The sequence below is a fragment of the Nicotiana tabacum genome, chromosome 13, assembly GCF_000715075.1.
Source record: "Nicotiana tabacum cultivar K326 chromosome 13, ASM71507v2, whole genome shotgun sequence".
Lineage (NCBI taxonomy): Eukaryota > Viridiplantae > Streptophyta > Magnoliopsida > Solanales > Solanaceae > Nicotiana > Nicotiana tabacum.
Genome location: NC_134092.1, coordinates 1,393,295 through 1,408,259, shown reverse-complemented (window position 1 = coordinate 1,408,259; position 14,965 = coordinate 1,393,295). Strand labels below are relative to the sequence as shown.

The following is a 14,965-nucleotide window of genomic DNA, read 5'->3' as shown; positions in this document are numbered from 1 at the left end:
ATAAACGCAGACCTTACTCCTACCTTATAATGGTAAAGAGACTGTTTCCGATAAACTCTCAACTCAAGATTGTCTCTCCTGACAATTTAGAAATTAAATCCAAAATGGTGGCAACCTATAAAAATCGGTTAAGATTAAATTCATAGTGCCAATTTGATAACATGATGTGCAAAAAATTGCAAAAGTATTTAAATACTACTTGATAAACATTATCAGATAAATATTGACAAGGTGACAAAAAAGACAATTATCGGGAAATAACAAAATTCTATCACATCTATGAGGAAAATAATTTTTCATTTGATTTCTTTTTTCAACAGAAAATGACATGTCAAATACAAAACGGTAAAGGGCCAAATATACCCATGTACTTTCGAAAAAGGTTTAAATATACCATTCGTTATACTATGAGTCCAAATATACCCCTACCGCTATACTTTAGGTTCAAATATACCCCTCGTTTAAACGGAGGGACACGTGTCATCGTCATGTTAGTCAATTCTAAATATCTCCTAATTAATTAAAAAGACACATACCCATACCCGAAATATTTGTAAAAATTGCTTTAAAAAAACTAAAAAAATGAAAAATATTTTTTTATAAAAACTGGGAAAAAATTCAATAAAATATTTTCGTTTTTTTAAAAACTAATGCACTTGTAGTCCACTGCTTTAGGAAAGTCTTTTTTTTCAGTTTTTAAAACAAAATCTTTTTTTTTCCAGTTTTTTATAAAAAGAAATTGCTTTAAAAAAACTAAAAAAACTAAAAAATATTTTTTTTTATAAAAACTGAAAAAAAAATTCAACAAAATAAATACTAATGCACATGTAGTCCACTGCTGTAGATTTTTTTTTTCCAATTTTTAAAACAAAATCTTTTTTTTTAGTTTTTACAAAAATAATTGCTTTAAAAAAACTGAAAAAACTGAAAATATTTTTTTTGTAAAAACTGAAAAAAAAGATTTTGTTTTAAAAAATAAAAAAAAGACTTTTCTAAAGAAGTGGACTACAAGTGCATTAGTTTAAAAAACAAAAACATTTTGTTGAATCTTTTTTTCAATTTTTATAAAAAAATATTTTTTAGTTTTTTTAGTTTTTTAAAAGTAATTTTTACAAATATTTTAGATATAAGTATGTGTCTTTTTAATTAATTAGGAGATATTTAGAATTGACCAAAAAGACGATGACACATATCCCTCTATTTAAATAAAGGGTATGTTTAAACTTAAAGTATAATGACAGGGGTATATTTAGATTAATATTATAACGAATGGTTTATTTTAAACCTTTTTCAAAAGTAGCGAGGTATATTTGACTCTTTACCGAATAAAAAAAAAAAGGTAAATTGGTCCAATTCTCACAACTCTTGTGGCTGCAACGCTAGCTCATTTATTAACACTTCTACCTAACAACCAAAATCAAATAACCCTCTTTCAATTTAGGGTTTCAACCACAAAGCTAGCATTTTCACAAAACAAAGAGAGAAGAGAATTAACCAAATCAAACAAAGATGCCGAAGAACAAGGGTAAGGGAGGTAAGAACAGGAAGAGAGGAAAGAACGAAGCTGACGATGAAAAAAGAGAGCTTGTTTTCAAAGAAGATGGACAGGAATATGCTCAGGTTTTACGTATGCTTGGTAATGGACGTTGTGAAGCTATGTGTATTGATGGAACAAAGCGTCTTTGTCATATACGTGGTAAGATGCATAAAAAAGTTTGGATCGCTACTGGTGACATCATCCTTGTTGGTCTTCGTGATTATCAGGTAAAAGATCCAATTTTTACCTTATTTTTTCCAATACCCTTTTATGGTAGTATTTGTTTATTTTGTGTATTTCCAGACCCACTTGTAAGATTACGTTAGGTTTGTTGTTGTTTATTTTGTGTATTTGTTTTGTGAAATTCGTTGGGATTTTTTAAGGTTGTCTTTTGTGGAAAGAAGTTTGGTGTATTTTTTGTTCGGGCCAAGATGCTTTTTTGGGATGATGGTGGTGTTCGGGATAGCTCGCTCCCACCTCCCATCAGCACCAAGACTTAGGCAGATGGGCTGTGGGCGTGCCAAGATGCTTTTATTGGATGATGGTGGTGGTCGGGAACTTGGTAGCTTGCGCTCACCTCCCATCAGCACCAAGACTTAGGCAGATGGGCGTGCCAAGATACAACGACAACAACAAACCCAGTATAATCCCACAAATGAGGTTTGAGGAGGGTAGAGTTGTCAAGTTGTGAGAGATGCTCGAGGTTGTTAATGGAGGAAAGTTCTAGAAATGAATTATGTTATTGAGAATGAGCAAGTCTGCTCTCCACTATCACATACAACTGATATATACTAGAGAAGAAGAAGAAGAAGCTAATGACTAAAACACCCTTACTTATAACAACTAACTATCTTCTTAACTAACTAACTAATCATGGGACTCTCACGTGCTTATATCATAATATGCCCCCTCAAGCTGGAGGGTGCAAAACATTGAACACTCCAAGCTTGCCAAGTAGATAATCGTGTTGAACAGTCCCTAATGCTTTAGTCAACAAATCTGCCTGCTGCTCCTTAGTGCTGACATGTATTGTCTTGACCATCCCTTCCTTGATTTTGTCTCGAATGAAATGGCAATCGATCTCTATGTGCTTTGTTCTTTCGTGAAGCACAGGATTAGCTGCTAGTTGAATGGCTGACTTACCATCACTAAGCACTGTGACTGGTTGTACTATTTCCACACCCAACTCCTTAAACAGACCAAGTAGCCAAGTCAATTCTGCAATGCTTGCAGCCATGCTTCTGTACTCTGCTTCAGCTGAGCTCCTTGACACAGTCTGTTGCTTCTTCGACTTCCAAAAGATCAATGAGTTGCCAAACTTGATAGCATAACCAGTGATAGACCTTCTAGTATTAAGGCAGGCAGCCTAGTCTGAGTCATACCAACATGTGAGCTCCTTTGCATATTCAGATTGCAGTAACACACCTTGCCCTGGATGGGTTCAACTTTTAGGTTTCTTAAGAATGAATCTATTGCATTTATTGACATTTATGTACATAAATAGCTTCCGGTGTATTAGGATAAGACTGTTGATTGCATAGTTTTTAGATTGAAGGTATAGGCGGATAGAGGATTTGAAGTTATTGGAGCACCTACTTCTTTGTAATAGTATGAAAATACTACTGTTACAAAGAAGTAGTAGGTGTAATAATGTGTGTATGTTTGTGTGTGTAGCAGGGATGTCAGAATTAGGGAAAGGATATACCTTTGCTTCAAACTCCTTTAGGGTTAGTTGGTTTTTAGTAAAATAGTGAAGGATATTCCATTAGTAATGAAAAAATGTTGTATTTGTTTTAACGAAAAAAAAAGTCCCCTAGGGCAAAAGAATGTGTGTGTGGAGCTAGAAAGGATGGTTCTAGAAAAAAATAAACAAGAGTGTGGGTATATATAAAAGGACATTTTTGTGGTATGGCAGCAGTAGAAAAGAAAGAAGCTGTTCAAATCATGCTTTACCTTGAAAGGGAGCTGTGAAAAAGGAACTAAAATGACTTCCCTGCAATACCAAGAACACAGAAAGGCTTCAAAACTTTGGGATGGAAGGAGAAAAGAAACTGGGACTACGACTTGCTTAGTGCAACACTGCTTGCTGTAATTGGCACAGCAGAAGCCGCTGTATAATTGACAGTTGTGTGCCCGCACTGCTGCCTATGATATACATCTGCCCTTTTTGAAGGGTAAAATAGTGTTTGTAGTTGCTATTGAGTTCCAAGAGAAGTGGCACCGGTGTGTGTCTGAGCCTGTGCATGTGCATCTCCTTCCTCTGAAAAGTTTTTATTTGTAGCGTTCTACTTGTGGAATTGATCATATTATTGGTTTGCTTTGATATGCTATCTTTGTTTCTTATCCAATGTGGATATTGCTCTCTTTTAACTTTTGTCATTTTTATTTTGCCAGGATGACAAAGCTGATGTGATCTTGAAGTACATGCCTGACGAGGCCAGGTTATTGAAGGCATATGGAGAGTTGCCAGAGAACACAAGACTTAATGAGGGCATTACTGGTGGGCTGGATGAAGAAGAAGAGGGCGGTGGTGATGACTACATTGAGTTTGAGGATGAAGACATTGACAAAATCTAAATCTGAACGCAAAGCTGCTGTTACTGAGGTCCGTTATAGGCCTTTCTAATGTTTTTGTGGAGCTTTTTCCATAAACATTGAGAGTGTATCTTGTGTATCGTTTGAAGTTATGTATCAAACTTTGTGCATTGTGAGTTTTGTATTAGATTTATGCTTCCATGAAATGAATGCAATATTCTAGCTGGTGTCTACTCAGTTATGCACGTAATCTTGTTGATTACACTTCTTAAGCTTGGCTTCGAGGGATGGGGATGAATGGACTTCGATTGTAGGACCCCCTGGCCTCTAGGTTTTGTAGGGCCTCTAGGTTTGCGGCTGGACCATGGTCAGTGAACTGATTTACTTCACAGGTGAGAGGTGACTGGGTTTTGAGTTTTTACCTTTTCAGCGTAGTAAAAATGAAGGATTTGGATTCAGTAACATCTACTACCCGTCTTGGGATAGTTTTGTCGGGTGTTGTATGCTATATGTTCGTCTTTTATGTTTGTTGAATGGGATGATGAATTTGGTTTAGCAGCGAACTTAAATGGTGTGACTTGATTTTCTCTCTTCTTTTTTGTCTGTGTATGTTAAAAGTGTTTAGTCTGAGGGGCGCATCCCGTTTGAACAAATGGCAGTTTGAATTGGACCCATTTTTGGGATAGTGGGATTGTAGTTTGTACTTTGGAGTCCTTGTAGTTTGGGAGTGGCATATAATTCACTCCACAAGGTCTATTCTGTTTTCTTGACAAAGGCCAGGGGTTCCTACTTGGACAAATTCAAGAACTCCCAAGCTGTGTTATTCTCGGCTATTAGGGGGTTTATATGACTATCGTCTCGTGTTGCTTAAAAATGCACTCTGATCATTGATTAAAGTTTGTGCCATCTGTAATTTTTTAATGGTAGAAAAAGTGGTACGGAAGTGAAACACCAAGGCCTCAAATTTGTTCACCTTCTGCAGTCCAACATCAGTTTGCCTGCATTAGTTGTGTTCAACCTTCTTCTGCTGAAATAGATTTTTTTCGGTGGGGTCTGGGGAGGGTAGGGTAGGGTAGGGTGTATGCAGACCTTACCCCTACCTTGTGTGAGGTAAAGATGATGTTTCCGATGGGGAGGCTGAATCAAAGTCTTCATGGTTTAGTGGTCGAATTACCTATATATTGATTGAAAGCTGAATAAATCGAACTGAATTAAAAGTCACTACTGATGGAACCAATTAAATGCATAAAATAAATATGTCAAAGCATCACTATCTTTTATTCATTTCTCCTAGTAATAACTCGTGGTTTATTTTCCCTACACTTACAAGAAAATCATGTATCAACCGATAGGTTGAATATCACAGAATTTTTGCAGTGAAAATGGAGGATCAAAATAAGAACCATTGAGAATGGCATATGTAGTGAATTTGTTTGCTGCTTCTGTGGCATGTATCCCATCCCAGCTTACATAATTGTATGGATCCTCACAAGCTGTGGCTGTCAATATTTGTCCATTTATCTGTTTGGTATTTCCACAGAATAGTTGCTGGTTGAAGTTGTAGGCACCACCTCCTTGCCCACAACATGCTTTGGTTCCATATTTTAACCCTATAAAGACAAACATCATTATGGTAAACTTGAGCTATGACAATATAAATAACTCATGAGATTAGCTTAAAGACTAAAAACTAAACCTCAAATAAGAAAAGAGGGAAAAAAGGGAAAATTCCTAAGTGGAGTCTTTTGTTTTTCGGCTAGCTAGACATTGAAGTCTAGTCAGAGCTACATGCAAAGAGTTCAAGTTTTATATACTGTTAGCATATAGATTTTTATACTATCACGTTGATTTGATCTACAGTAACATATAACTTTCCATAGTAAGTTTAATGTGGTAACTAAAAAAATATAGAAATAACCTACTATAACCGATTAAAACGTACCCTGAGAAGTGGGGTGTTGGAAAAGCTCCAAGAGCACAGCATTAGTGTCCACATAAACTACATTTGCATCTGAAAGTTGTTTTCTGATTTGTGTCAATGCTTCTTTAAGCATATTGTTATAATCCACCACTGCATTGTTGTATGATATCAAGCATCCAAATTGATCAATGTCTGAATTCTCATGAGGTAGCTCCACTAGAAACATTGGGTAACATCCAATTGGTGCAAGGTTAAGTACCAAAAATGTTCTTCCTCCTAATCCATAGATTTCCTGGTGAAAAATCCATTACATATCAGCATGATCAGGTATCACACTATTAAGTTATACTTCTGTCCAATTTGTTTGGTATAGTTTGATTCTCCACGAAATTTAAGAAAGAAATGAAAACGTAAAAAACTTGTGGTCTTAAACATGTTATTTATATTTGTGTAGCTTTAAGGCTTCTGATGCTTGTGGCTTTTGAACATGATATAATATTTCTGTGGCTATAAAAGCTGCTCACTAAGGGTAAGTTTTTGGTAGGACGGATTTTTAATTTTTTCATGTTTGATTGGCTTAAATATTTTGGAAAACAGTTTCCTTATGAACTCATTGATTTCCCTTCTCCCCCCCTTCCAACCCCCTACCCCACCCCCACCCCCTGGCGCACCCAACCCACCTCTAACATCGCCACCGCCACTTCGGCCCTAGACCTCAAACTACCTCTCTCCAATGCTCTTATCCATTTCTCCCATATAGTATGCGCAAATTATATATTTTTCAAAAAATATTTTTTGCTACTTAACCAAACACCAAAAAATAAATAAGAAAACTACTTATTTTCCTAGAAAACATTTTCCTTCATACCAAACACACCCTAAGGGTAAAATGTAAAAGTTCAAAGTTAACTACTTACAAACATATAAATGTGCCATTCTTTTTTAAACGAACTAATAAGGAAATATTGCCAAAACAAATTGAAATGTAAAAGACAGCTAATTATGCTTCAAAAGTTAGGACCCAGAAGACCAAATTCTGTTTAAATTACCTCGATGGTGCTAGTAATTTGGGAAACTACTTTAGGTAAGTATTGCTTCACTCCACTTATTCCTATTCTTGCCAAATTGCCAGTGAAATCATTCTGACCTATGTAAAATGTATAAAGTGACTTCCCAAATATGTCTGGGGAAGGCAGATTAGTGTTCCCTGGAAACAAAGATATATATAAAGATTATGATAAGCTAAAAAAAAATATATGAATATTTCTAATTTGGAATAATATTCATATTACCTTTACTCTGAAGTTCATCGACTTTAACCTTAAATTCCTTCATTTGTCTGAGCTGAATTTCAAGAGAAAAGGGGCTAACTCCAGATACAAACAATGAAGTTTGTGGCAAGAGTACTGTGGATGCTGATGTTGCAAAGTTGGCACCATGTTTGTAATCTGAGTCAATTGATTGCAAATATGGACTCAAAAATGGATAACCTAATGCTTGAGCTGCACATTACATAAAACTTTCAGCAATCTTATACGTATGTAATATTTCCCACAATAGCTGCAAGGGGGACAATTTTTGTACTAAATATTTCCCACAATAGCTGCAAGGGGGACACTTTTAGTACTAAATCAAGAGATTATTAAGGAGATACTTCTTGAAATGAGGGAGCTCAATTAATCCATAAGAAGTGATCTTTACACAAATAGCCAACCAAAATCATTGTTTATTTTTTCTAGTCGGTAATACATAAATTATATACTAATTATATGATTATCCTGATATAATAATGTACTCCCTCCGTCTCAAATTATTTGACATATTTCTCTTTTACATGACCCTTAAGAAATATTAATTAGGAGTTTTTGACTATTTTACACTTATTTATGTCTTAAGATATAATCTATCTTCATTTGAATATTTATTCTATTTATTTGCCATCTCCATCTTCAAGAACAATTACTATTAAGGTTAAATGAGAAAAAAAATATTTTTTTTATCTTGAACTTCTAACATGACAAAATTTTTGAGACAACTATATATTTTTAGAAACCACACCAGATAATTTGAGAGGGAGGGAGTAAATCAAATTAAGCCATATGAAAGGTCACGCGTGCAATATCTAGGACGAGGAATTGAAAATAAACCTATATATGGACAAAATTAAACAAGAACTTCCAAGTAAGGACATAGATGAACCAACTAACAGAAATGGAGATGCTAAGGCCATTTTTGTCTAGTAAGAAAAAAGACATTATATTCAACTAACAGAAATGGAGATGCTTCTATGCCTTCTCAAGATTATCTGAAACTTGTAAGCTAAGAGTTTCACCTTTATAAACGGCCGGTGCACAACAATTTTTTGCGTTATCAGATCACTTAAATGATAACCATAAATGACTATCTATAAAAAGTGAAATTAGTAACCAAAAAATCAAAGCAACTTACCTGCTACAACAAGTTAAAATACATATCAATAGTATAAAAGTTTTTTTACGTTGACATCATGTATATAATTTAAATCTATTAAGAGTTTCGCTACTATAAACTGTGACAGTGTAAAAGAAAGATTCGTCTGAGAAAGTGAAAGATAAAATACCAAGAAAATCAACTATGACTCTGCCATCAGTTGGACGTCCGACTGGTTTTTTGAAATAAGTCATTCCATAAGGAGAACCCTGAGATGGGAAAGCAGCATAAAATCCACCAGTATCAGTATTTGAATCCCCAAAATTAAAAATAGCCTCAAATGCACATTTGCTTTCCACCAAATTAGAAGTTGCTATTAATAGAAAACAAACCACCATTAATGAAGACCACAAACTCATTCTAAATAGCTTCATTTTTTCTGTTGTTTTTCTCTCAAAACACAAGTATAGTATAGCTTATAGTAATGGATTCTGTTAAAGAATTGTTTTTCATCTTTATAGAAAGTGAAGCCATGCATGTGGACATTATCAACCGCTGACGCAATGAATTATTGCATATACAAACAAATACTGTTACTAATACTTTCAAATCCTATCCTATTCTCGTACTAATAATTATTTCATCAATCTTTATTCTTTTTCGGAAGGGAACCTTAAAGCAGTGCAACGGTAAAGTTGTTTTCATGTGACCTATAAGTCACGGGTTCAAGAAGTGGATGGGTAACACATGATGCCTTGTACACCAGGCTATCCTACCACCTTTTATTCCCCGCACCCCCAAGCAGGGGCGGATCTATGTAGTGAGTTTGGGGTGCCACGCCACCCAGTTGATGAAATTTTTTTTATGTATATATTGATATTTTACACAAGAAAATCTATATAAGTAAAGAGTGGCACCCTCAATCAATCACAAAGTAACTCTAGGTGCTATAGTTAAACTACCAATTTCCCCACGCAAGATGCAATATCAAGACTCTGTTCAATTCATAAGTCAATTTACTTACCCTTGATCCCTTTTCTAGTCTTTGCTTTTTGTACCTTTTCTTAGATTCCTTTATTTTTCCATCTTTGTATTTCCTTTCTTTTTGTACATCCCCATTTTTATTATTTATTAAATTATATATTTGATTCCTTTTTTCTTTATTTCTACATTTTCTCCCCATTTTTATTATTTATTAAATTATATGTTTGATTCCTTTTTTCTTTCTTTCTACATTTTCAAATATTTGTGATTTTAATCATTTTTTTCTTTTTTTATCCATATAATATTATCTTTTCCTTGGATTCATGTGTTTGTAGAATGATGACATCGATAGACATAATATTAATCCTGTTGTGCGTAAATTAAAAGAATTTGTTTTTATTTTATGTTTTTATGTTACATTAACAAATAGAATTTGAATCGAGAGAATTAGATCGAATTGGACAAAACTTATTTTGTTTGGTGATAATGTATTTATTCATGCATAAAAATCTTGTAAATCGAACTAAATTAATTTAGAATGAATCGAACTGAACCAAGCCGAATTAATTCGAATGAATCGAAATGACTCAGTATACACTATAATTCAATCTTCTTCACTAATGATAGGTTTAGATAGTGGCATCCATAGTCATCAAATCCTGGATCCGCCTCTGCCCCAGGTGCTTGCTCTTTTGTTCTTTGGTTCTTGCCTGTAGTTCACTTACATGGTTAAAAACAAGAAAGGAACAACTGTATCCTTCGGAAAATGCAATGAACTTATGTACGAGGTTGATTGTATTCTTTGGATTTAGTCTAAAAGAGGGGTAGAAATAAACAGTGTTTTTTTCTAATAACATAGCTAGCTATTATACAGCTAGCAGCAAACAATATACTCCAATGTCGATCAACTGATGACAATGGCTAGCATTGGTCTTTGGAATAACACTCTAACAAAAAAGTGGAAAGACTACAAACTACTACTTCTGTATCATGTTATGTGTCTTAGTTTAACTGATACGGGATTTCAAAGTGGATTTTTTTTGTTGTAATCTTATTGTCTTAAACTAAAAGAGTGTATAATACCAAAAATATTATTTGACTTTTGTGGTCGGTACTCGTGAACATGTCATGTCATTCTTATAAGAGAATGTTATTAAGGATAAAAGTGAGAATATTGGAATTAAAAACATACTAATATAAAAGTGACATCTTTTTTTAAATGAACTAAAAATGAAAGTAAGACAAATAAATTGAAAGGGTAACGAGTTCGAGACCTAGAAACAACCTATTGCAGAAATGCAGGATAAGGTTGCGTACAATAGACCTTTATGGTCTGGCCATTCCCCGAACCCTGCGCATAGCGGGAGCTTAGTGAACCGGCTGAATTTTTTTTATAAATTGAAACGGTGGAAGTAATTAATACTTTGATCGGATTTTGGAGGGGGTTAACTTGAAAGTGTTTGATTTCATTTTGGCTTTCACCAACCAAAATAACGATGTATTTGGGGTTGGGATGTGGAAACACACATGTTATCCCAATATGTGTACAATTTTTGATTGGTTTTCAATGGAATTTATGAATTGAGACTCACATCTCGAATTTCATCAGGGCTATAATGTTGAATGCGGGCATCCCTTTCAACACAATTGATTAGTAGGCAGAGAGCCAAAGTAAAACGAAAGAAAAAGTAAACAGATGTGATATAATGACAATTCAAATATCGACCCTAACTTGAAGGATTGAAATACCCAAGAATAATTTAGGCATAACCAACAAATTCAACAAAGACTATATAGAAGAAATTTATTAAACTAAGGAGAGAACGTAATATGAGTCTTTTTCACAACTCATTAACTCTTCAATCTCTCTACATCATAGCTACCTCTCTACGAGGCAACTGAAAAAGTAGACGGAGAACGTGGTAGGGGGCTTTTTCACAACTCATAAATTCTTGAATCTCTCTACATTATAGTTACCTCCCTACAATAGAAAATATGTAGTAGCACCCCTATTTATAATACTACAAACCAAATTTGACTAGACTAACAAAACGTATTCCAATATGAATTTGGTAAATAAAACCTAACTAAACATGAATTAAGTAACTTAGTAAATACCAAATCCTAGACAACTTAGGAATAATAATTAATTTTGGTTTAATTTTCAACAGTCTCCCTTAAACCAAGATATTCAGACTTGAGCATGTCATGAGTAACATCAAGTCTTGTAGAAGTCAAATACCTTACTCTCCACCAATTCCCTAAAATATGTTGCATCAACAAAGTCGTGAGTATCATCTTTAGTTAACTTAAATTTCTCTTCAATATTTGCCATATATGATTTGGCTTTAACCATGGTAAATTCCTTCAAAATATCATCAACATATTTTTTCTTTACTTTGAAACCATCTACTTCTCCAACTGCTTTGTGGGTAGTCTTGTACACCCAATCAATTCCAATTGGCAATTTTATAGGTTGTAGAATAATATCGTTAACGAACAGTTCGTCATGCTCCTTGAGACATGCAATTTCGAATAATGGCACGAAATTGATTACATCTTGAATATCTATAATCATGTGTTGTAGTTCTGAATCCCAAATTATTTCTGCTTCAATCTTGGGTAGATTATCATAAATTTTCTCTTGATGAATCATCATGCTTTTTTCGTAACTAGGTTTATCTTCAATACCATAAAATAACTCTTCTTGTAAAATACCAATCTCTTTTGGATGGGCATCTCTTGCAACAATCACAAAAATTCTTGGCAGATCAATTTGAACATTATTTGACTTCTCTTCGCTTTCAATGGAATCTATATCACAACAAAAATTACATGTACCTTCTCTTATTTTTCTCCTCTATTTCTGAATTTTGGCCTTCTTGATTTATTTTCACCATTATTGGTGCGCCTTCCTTTTCTTTTGGTTGATCATCCTTTTCTAGCGATGCATTATCTAGTGTCTCATCTTTCTGTTGATTCAGTGATCTCTCATATGTCACCAATTCCCCTTGTAAATCATCAAGTCTGAGAGTGCTAAGATCTTTGATAGCATCAAGAGTAACTTTCTTGTTGTTAAACTTTAAACTGAGAGACTGCACAATACTTCTCCATTGGTCCTTAGACAATTGACTATTTCTTCAATTCTTGTAAAGAATTCTTTGATAGACTCTGTTGGTTTCATACGAGCCAACTTAAATTAACTCCTAAACTCTTGCAAATTCTCCTTCTTTATGTCAGTAACTTTTCGATATGACTTCACCAAGATTGTCCAAGCCTCCTTTGGTGACTTTGCATGCAAATATTTTTTTAGATACATACAATTCGACCTTAATGGCGAGATAGTAGCGTGCCTTATAATCTAAATGTCTTTTCTTCTCCAATTGCGTAGCTGCATCACCCGTCAACGTTGTGCCTTTGGTTCCTCAAATCCTTCATCAATGATGGACCATAATCCAATATCCTTATAAAAAAATCTTCATCTGTTGATACCAAGTTTCAAAATTACTTTTGCCATCAAACACAAAAGCGGGACAATTAGGTAATAGAGTATCCATATATTTTTGTTAGATCTCACACAGGCTCTGACAGAATCTCATACAAGGCTCTGATACCAATCTGAAGGATTGAAATACCCCAAGAATAATTTAGACACAACCAACAAATTCAACAAAGGTTATATAGAAGAAATTTATTAAACTAGGGAGAGAACGTGGTAAGAGGCTTTTTAACAACTCATAAACTCTTGAATCTCTCTACATCATAGTTACCTCTCTACAATAGAAAATATGTAGTAACACCCCTATTTATAATACTACAAACCAAATTTGACTAGAGTAACAAAACCTATTCCAATATGAATTTAGTAAATAAAACCTAAATAGACATGAATTAAGTAACCTAGTAAATACCAAATCCTAGACAACTTAGGAATAATAATTAATCTTGGTTTAATTTCCAATATAACTAGATTGATATTGAGCAGTTGTTGTGGCAGTTTATTTCCTCCAACTTACAAGAAAATGGTGTATCAACCAATAGGCTGAATATCACAGAATTTTCGCAGTGAAAATGGAGGACAAAATAAGAACCATTTGAGAATGGTATATGTAGTGAGTTTAGTTGTTTGCTGCTTCTGTGGCATGTATTCCATCCCAATCCCAGCTTACATAATTGTATGGATCAATGACGAGCCGTGTCTGTCAATGTTTATCTAATTTTAACCCTGAAAATTGGAGAAAACATCATTATGGTAAACTTGAGTTATAGCAGTATAAATAACTCATGAAATTAGCACAATGACATAAAGCTAAACCTGGTAATAAGATTAAGGGGAAAGAAAGGGGAGAAATTCCTTAGTGGTGTCTTTGGCTTTTGCAGCTAGCTACACATTGAAGGTATAATCGAGATATTGACAAAGAGTTTAAGTTGTTTTGTACACTGATTGTACGCTTTTTATACCATTATGTTGATATGACCTACCATAACATGTACTATTCATAGTAACAAGTTTAATATTATAACATGAAAATATAGTAATAACCTATTACAACCGATTACTTCGCATTGATAGTGTGCGATTCATGTAATAACTTGCTTATTCAACAATCTCATTAGAAGGCAGGGCAGACCAACGAACAAGGTATCTCGTGTTCACGCAGGATCTAGGGAAGGGCCGAACCCTAAGGAGTGTGATATATATATATATATATATATATATATATATATATATATATATATATAGACAAGAACTTCTTGCAAATATTAATGGCTGCTTCCACGGCTCGACCCCGTGAACTATAGGTCACATGCACGGAGACAACTTTACTGTTGCTCCAAGGCTCCCCTACTCAGCTCAATGTAGAAACATCCAGCATTCACACAGGGTCCGGGGAAGGCCGCATCCCAAGGGAGTGTGATGTAGGCAGGTTATGTTGAGATTTTAAGTTTGTGTAGCTTAAAGAGGGTGAATGAGAAATGAAGGAAAAAATAAAATATTTGAGTTTCCCTCCTTGGCAAAGGGACATTGTCCCATATTGGAGGAAGAAAAGACTTTTGATGGGTATATATATAATTGCTCTTCTTCTAGCTCTTAAAGAGTTAAGAAGAAGGCAAGTCTCGCGCCGTCGTCGTCGTCGCTCGCTCGGCTTCGGATTCGGCTTTGGTCAAAGATTGATTGATTAATCTTTTTGGACAAAATTTCTTTCAATTATTTAATTAATTAATTAAATAATTAACGAAAAATTCAATCCGGAATAACCCATGACCCGTTTCTGAAAGGTTGCAAACCTTTTCAGAAATAATACCAGCAACTCTATAAATAGAGTTTGAATCCCAGAGTCTTTCCTTACGAAATTTTCTGAGCTTCTTCTTCTTCTTCTTCTGCATAAAAAAAAAAAAGCCTTCGAGTGGCTCACTGTTCACCGGCGTTTGGTACGAACACTCCAGTGATTTAAATCGTTCTATCCTGGGAGGATATATTCAAGCACCTCGGGTACTTTAGGGGAATAATTTTCTTAAGGACACACTGTGTATTCAGTGGGCTCGATTTATTCCTATACTGTTTTTTGTTTTTCAGA

At 34.4% G+C, this 14,965-nt stretch overlaps 2 protein-coding genes across 2 annotated transcripts; one reads left to right on the top strand and one right to left on the bottom strand.

Moving 5' to 3' along the window:
* Nucleotides 1–1,406: 1,406 nt before the first annotated feature.
* On the top strand, nucleotides 1,407–4,305 carry LOC107806523 (eukaryotic translation initiation factor 1A). The gene is made up of 2 exons (XM_016630687.2): nucleotides 1,407–1,764; nucleotides 3,932–4,305. Exons 1-2 carry the CDS (start codon nucleotides 1,510–1,512, stop codon nucleotides 4,112–4,114), a joined length of 438 nt encoding a protein of 145 aa, XP_016486173.1. The 5' UTR covers nucleotides 1,407–1,509; the 3' UTR covers nucleotides 4,115–4,305.
* A 1,022-nt stretch (nucleotides 4,306–5,327) lies between these two features.
* Nucleotides 5,328–8,895, bottom strand: LOC107806519 (GDSL esterase/lipase At4g01130-like). The gene is made up of 5 exons (XM_016630682.2): nucleotides 8,593–8,895; nucleotides 7,286–7,495; nucleotides 7,043–7,200; nucleotides 6,015–6,285; nucleotides 5,328–5,682 (listed from the first exon to the last, which is right to left on the bottom strand). Exons 1-5 carry the CDS (start codon nucleotides 8,834–8,836, stop codon nucleotides 5,414–5,416), a joined length of 1,152 nt encoding a protein of 383 aa, XP_016486168.1. The 5' UTR covers nucleotides 8,837–8,895; the 3' UTR covers nucleotides 5,328–5,413.
* Nucleotides 8,896–14,965: the final 6,070 nt, after the last annotated feature.